Source organism: Panicum virgatum, chromosome 5N (genome assembly GCF_016808335.1).
Source record: "Panicum virgatum strain AP13 chromosome 5N, P.virgatum_v5, whole genome shotgun sequence".
NCBI lineage: Eukaryota > Viridiplantae > Streptophyta > Magnoliopsida > Poales > Poaceae > Panicum > Panicum virgatum.
The window spans coordinates 7,247,501-7,254,105 of record NC_053149.1 but is presented as its reverse complement, the minus strand read 5'-3'; the positions used below and the strand labels follow the sequence as shown (position 1 = coordinate 7,254,105).

At 50.0% G+C, this 6,605-nt stretch overlaps 1 protein-coding gene across 1 annotated transcript; it reads left to right on the top strand.

The window, feature by feature from the left end:
• Nucleotides 1-3,939: 3,939 nt before the first annotated feature.
• LOC120675898 (dirigent protein 10-like) lies at nt 3,940-5,120 on the top strand. Its single transcript, XM_039957107.1, has one exon. It carries the CDS (start codon nt 4,018-4,020, stop codon nt 5,035-5,037), a length of 1,020 nt encoding a protein of 339 aa, XP_039813041.1. The 5' UTR covers nt 3,940-4,017; the 3' UTR covers nt 5,038-5,120.
• The last annotated feature ends 1,485 nt before the right edge of the window (nt 5,121-6,605 follow it).

Below are 6,605 nucleotides of genomic sequence, written 5' to 3'. Positions count from 1 at the left end.
TGATGACGACTACACGCTCGAATATCTCAAAATAGGAACCATAGTGTATCTAGCTGCGAGTACGAGATCACAGGTTGCCACTGCTCAGCACGGCGATCACGGGTTTCCCAAATGTCGCATTCTTTGCCCAGACATACGTGACAAAAGACGACAACCCAATAACAGTGCTCTTCCACCATTTCAAATAGATGTGACAAGACGGCAACCACACCAGCTCACCTTCAAAGCAGTCTCTCTGGCGAGGACGACGGACCTGTCATTCTATAGCGAAGGTCTGTGGCGTGTAGTGGGGAAGGCGGCATCTAGGCGCGATCTACCGAGCGGCAGCAATGCAGTGCTGTGAGTCTGCATGCACAGAGATGCATCGAGTAGTCATTTCGAGCATCGAATCTAGCCTTTTCAATGTTAGGTCAGGTAGCCTCTTCACTGTGTTGTCATGTAGTTTTTTAGGTGCATTTACACTCTACACTCCGGGTATCAGACCTTTGTGCGCCTATAAATACTCCCAAATTTGTGAACTCCCAGCACAACTCAAACACCAAACCTCATTGTATACCCAATGTATGGAGGTGGGTCTAGCGGGAAGAATTACTATGGTTTTGGGAAAGAAAAAGGGGGAAGAAAGGGAGACCCATAATATGGGAGGGGCCTCTTGGACCTGATTCCTTTCCGGAACCAGTGTTTGAGTTTCCGCCACAGCACAAGAGTGAATTTACCAATGAAACTCCTCTTCGACAATACGATAACCGTAGAGAACCGTGGCCAAAATGCAGACATGAAACTCCTCTTCGACAATACGATAACCGTAGAGAACCGTGGCCAAAATACAGACATGGTGCGGACTGCTTAGTGCAGATGTGCACCGACGGGATGGATGGCGGTCGGTGTTTCTTTAAATATCCACACGCATGGGTAATACTCGGTTGTTTCATTTCTTTATCTTCAATGAGACACCTTACATGAAATTTATTTTGCAGTCTTCCGATGCTCCAGAAAACTGTGGTTTTACTAGGTGGGTAGATCCTGCACCAATTGATTCTGTTCAGGAGTTCATCGAGTACCTCCAGATAAAGATCTTTGATCTCGAATGCAAAGTGAACCATTATGAGGAAGTGAGCGAGGGTAACAAAGACGGCGAAGTTGATGATACCAGCAATGCAGCCGGTTCACAGGATGAACCATGCACTATTCCTTACTGCAACTGCCCTTGTCACAAGAAGAAGGGCCCTGCGCCTCCGGCACCACCGCCTGCACCACCTGCAATGGGTGGATACTGCGGAGAAGGCTCAACGCAGTTTGCTACGTGGGGGTACGGCTACTAGGACTACCCTAGTGCTAGTGACATGCTGCATCGTTGTGTTTGTTCTGTTTTTTAAAATTACCTAAGGCATGTTAGGTTAGTCCGGAATCTGTTTACCGTAGTTTGTAACGGGTTCTGATATGCCACTGCATGTGTGATGTGTTTTTCATTATTGTTGTATTATGATGTAAAATTTGGTGGTTCACATTACGTAATGCATTTCTTAGTTCTTATTTCTTATCGTTATATTTATTACATGTCTATTTTTTAGTATTCTAGTGACATGAAAAGCTTCGACGCCATAGGAGTGGTTAGATATATCTGATGTTTGTATCTCTGATGTTTATTTGTAATGAGATAGCTGTGGACCGCTTATTTATACACTTCAACGTTCGTCACTGATCACTCTCGTATTTTCCATTACATACAATAGATGGTATGTTTATACTTCGATGCTCCATTACGACTAAGTACGATTCAAACTCGACATTATGTACATGTCCAGTGAATGAAAGTTAGGTACGAGACATATATACAAGCATAATACAACATTAACAATACTAAATGCGAATACATCTTAAACCGATGAACATCATATGTTATAGATCATGGCATGAAATCATCTAGGTCGTCATCCCAGTTGACAGATGGTGGTGCTGCAGGTGGTGTAGTATGGCTCGACGAACCTCTTGGCTTTCCCTTTCTCTCTTTTCTGGATCTACGTTTATGTACAGGGGGAGGAACATCATGTGTTGGAGGCCATGGTTCGGGGGGCATGAAGTCATCCATGTCGTCATCCCAGTTAGCACAAGTTTGTGCTGCAGGTGGTGCAACATGACTTGACGAACCTCTTGCCTTTCCCTTTGTCTCCTTTCTGATTCTAGGTTCATGTATAGGGGGAGGAACATCATGTGTTGGAGGCCATGGTTTGGGGGGCATGAAGTCATCCATGTCGTCACCCCAGTTAACACAAGTTGGTGGTTGAGGTGCTGAAGCATGACTCGACGAACCTCCGGGCATATGTTCTTGCGCAGGCCAAGTACTATCACCCGAAGATCTTATCCGCCTCCTTCGTCTAGTTTGCGGCATAAGTCCACCGAAGATACATACCAATTTATGGAAATTTGGTATCGTTTTGTTAATCAACTCCGTGTCCTCGGGGTAATCCTAGCATATAATTAAAAAACAATGTTACTGTTTCATAAATATGGATTCGAAATGACGGACGGGATTAGAACTGAATGAGAGTTACCTTAATGTGCATCTCATACACCTATGGCCGCATCCATATCTTACAAGAACTTTGTAAGAATCCATTGATATTAGGATGATTTGCTAGTTCACATACTCTCATGTATATCTTCCGACGTTCTAGCAGGTGTCCCTTTACATCTTGCGTCGTAATACCTCGAAATAATGTGAAATCTTTAAACTCTACTACTTTGGACAACACCATCTCTATCGTACCATCCGCTAACGGATCCAACTTCTTACTGATAACAAGATGGGTCATGATATCAAGTATTATACTAGATTTTTCTTCGGTCCATGAAAATCCTCCACAATTTGAGGCAGTCATTGCCTTATGCTGCAATATCAATAAGGTACTGTCATAATTCTATTCTAATGTATAATTATTTTATTTGAAAAAGTATGTAATAGTACTCAAATTGTAATACTAAACCAGTGTTCTAAAGCACCAAATCTAATTCAGCTAATCCACTAATTAAATTAAATTATTATACAATATCAATGGATTCATACAGAAGTTACCTGTAGATCAGGAGTACGCAATTCGGCAGAGCTTCGCCGTTTTTCTTCTTCTCACCCCTCTCTTTTTTTCTGAATTTTTAGGCTCAAATGACGAAGAGAATGACGGCCAGGGCTTAAATAGAGGGAAGGCCCCTGTCGCCCGTTGGGGGGGCGACAGGCCCCCTCTTTTTTTCTTCTCCAGGGACTTTGTTGCAAATTTGAAGAAAAAAAATTACATTTAAGCTCTGTCGCCTTCCAATAGGGCGACCGGGGTATATTTTTGAAATTTTCCAAAATAGACATATATTTTTGAAATTTTAATTTTTTTAAATATAAAAAAAGAAATAACCGCTGCCTGCAGCACGTGAGGGCCGGGCCTGCAGCCTGCTGGAGCCACTGGGCTGCCGCTCGCGTGGAATCGATCTTCCTGGGCCTCTAACGGGCTTCTGAAAATGGGCCGCGCCCATGAGCAGCGCGTGGTGGAGCAGTTTGTGCAGCACGTGCCATCCAGCCGCCCGTGCGAACATGAGACAGCATGGCACGACACGCGAGCGCAGCAACCAGTGGCGGATGCAGGATTGGAGGCAAGGGGAGGCTGAAACAATAGAGATGTTGATTTGTGTGAAGATTTAATGGTGATTTGGAGATCTTACTACAGTGTTTTACGTGTAATTAGGGGAGCTTAGGGGGGACTTGAGCCCCCCTAGCCCCCCTCCTGTATCCGCCCCTGGCAGCAACTAAACCATTGGTTCCTCCGGCGAGCAAGTGAGCGACTCCACGAGGCCCCGCCACCAACCACTCAACGATCAAGCCATCAAAATTTCCGAACGAGCATCTCTATATATAGAGAGATCTCATGCCCGAGTGACTCAACCCAACATCACGGTCGTCGCAGCTCGGAGAGCAGCCAGTGGCAGCGCCATCAGTGCAGGCAAAGCAGAGAGAGAGAGAGCCAGCAGCTTCAGATGGCGTTCAAGAAGCCAGCCATCGTCACCCTCTCTTCCCTCCTTGTCCTGCTCCTCATAGCGTCCGGAGCCGCCGCGGCGAGGGCGGCGCGCCAGCTGACCTCCGACGACAACGACGACGATATTGGTGCCGGTGCCGCCGCCGCTGGTGCTCCAGCTGCCGCACCGGCCGTGGCGCCCGTGGCTGCTGACGCGCCGATCGATGCCAATGCCATCCCGGCTGCGGCCGGCGTGGCGGGGACAGGTGGCGCTGCGGCAGCTCCGATAGCCGCCAGCACGATCCCGGTTGGGGCCGGGGCGGGCGCAGCGGGGGCGAACCCCACGGGCGGCGCCGGCGACCACGGGATGGTCCTCTTCATGCACGACATCCTGGGCGGCACGAACCCGTCGGCGCGCATCGTGGCCGGCATCGTCGACAACGCGGCGGTCACGGGGCAGCTCCCCTTCGCGCGCCCCAACGGCGCCGTGCTGCCGCTCAACAGCGGCGTCAACGTGAACTCCGGCGCGGCGGGCGCCATCGACAACAACAACATCCCCTTCCTCACGGGCCTCGGCGGCGCCACCAACGCCGCCAAGTCCATCGGCAGCAACGGCAACGGCAACGGCGGGAGCGGCGTGCCCGTCTTCGCCGGCGGCAGCCTCCCGCAGGGCACCACGCTGCAGAAGCTCCTCTTCGGGACCATGACGGTGGTGGACGACGAGCTGACGGAGGCGCCGGGGCTGGGGTCCGCGGCGGTGGGCCGGGCGCAGGGCTTCTACATCGCCAGCTCGCAGGAGGGCGTCAGCCAGACGGTGGCGGTCACGGCCATGTTCAAGGAGGGCGGGTTCGAGGACACCATCAGCTTCTTCGGCGTGCACCGCACCGCTGACTCGGAGTCGCACCTCGCCATCGTCGGCGGCACCGGCAAGTACGTCGGCGCCAAGGGCTTCGCCAAGGTGGCCGTGGTGAGGCCCGGAGGGGTGGCCGCGTCCGGCGCGCTGCTCGAGACCGTGCTCCAGTTCACCGTGTTCCTCGTGTAAGTGTGTGCCGGAGATCGAGCTACCAGCAGCAAAGCAACCAGGGAGGTTGCTGTGAATGTGAGTTGTCTGATGCTGCAACAAGTAGGAAGTAGCATGCTGCATGAAAAACTAAAATGTACTGCTTCTGAAATTGTGTATTGTGTTCAAGACTTAAAGTGTTGGGTCAGTTGGATCCATGCCACTACAACTTCTTGAAATTGGATTTCATGTTGAAATCCATGCCATTGAGTGGCATGATTTTCAACGTGAAACCCAATTTCACGGAGTTGTGGTGGCATGAATCGAATTTTCTCTAAAGTGTTCATGCGTATTTAGTGTTACTGATGTATGCGTAAAATGTACTGCTTCTGAAAATATGCATGGTCACTTGTATGCACATTATATCATTTATGTCGGAATATTGCAACGCTTCAAAGTCGAATACCATTGCTGCTTTTCGTTCACCTCTTATACCAAAGTCGAATCCAGTATGTTTGATCACGCTTTAGCTGCTATCTATTATAGTTAGTGTTTAGCTTGCTATCTTAATATCTTATAGTTAATGTTTGGTTTTAATTTTTGAAATGAATTGCTCTTTTTTTGTTTTGAGTAGATTTTGGTTAGGAAACTCTGAAGTTTATTGTTTCGTTATTTTACAGATTTTTTTTTAAACGAACCACACAAGATAGTGCGTGTTTCATTGATACAGCAGGAGTACAAGGCTACGGCCCTGAAAGGTCATAGCCAGGAAAAAAAACAAAACTCACCCGGTTGCATTGGAACGTCAATCCGGGAAACTCAACAACTCAACTCACCCGGTTGGATTGGGACCTCAACACGGGGAACTCAACTACTCAAAGCGGAGCAACACGCGACACAAACAGAAAGAGACCAAGCCGTCGCGACCAACCACCTATCTACACATGTAGTTGCCATGAAGACACAGACCCGCGCCGAAAGGGAGAAGAGGGAAGCAGACGACACCATACCGAGCAGCCACCGCCATGCAGAACCTGTCACTGTAGCACCGCTGCAACGCCGCACACCATCCGCTAGAGTGGAACTGCCGAATCCATACCTCACGCCAGCTGTCTCGCGGTCGCCACCGCGAAAACACAACGCGCGGGGGCCTCGCCACACCCGCCGTTGGACTCCTCGCTCTCGTTGCCACGTCGAAGACACCGCACGCGGGGGCCTCGCCACTTCCGTCTCAGTACTCCGTGTCTCGGATTTGTATATAAAATCGCCATCAGAATTATGCATCGTGTTGCCCTGTTTCCAAGGTCTCCATCAAACAGCCGAGCCGCGCCCAACAAGCGACATCATCTCGTTGCCCCACTCGCACGAGCAGCCACCGTCGCCATGCCAACAAGCCAGGTTGTCGTTTGCGCTGTCTTCCAACGATGGACCGCACCGGAGTAGCCACAGCGTAGTTGGACCGCCCGCCACAATCCGCTGCAAGTCAAGTCGTCCCACCTTGTCGTTGCCGCAAGCGCCGCCCTTCGACGCTGTCCCACGCCGCACCGACAGCTGCAAAGCAGTGCCAGCCGCCGCAGTCCGCTGCAAGCAGCCAACCCGACAAACATGAG

Excerpts from the sequence above, each read along its gene's own strand:
- LOC120675898 (XM_039957107.1), top strand. The coding sequence starts at position 4,018 with ATGGCGTTCAAGAAGCCAGCCATCGTCACCCTCTCTTCCCTCCTTGTC.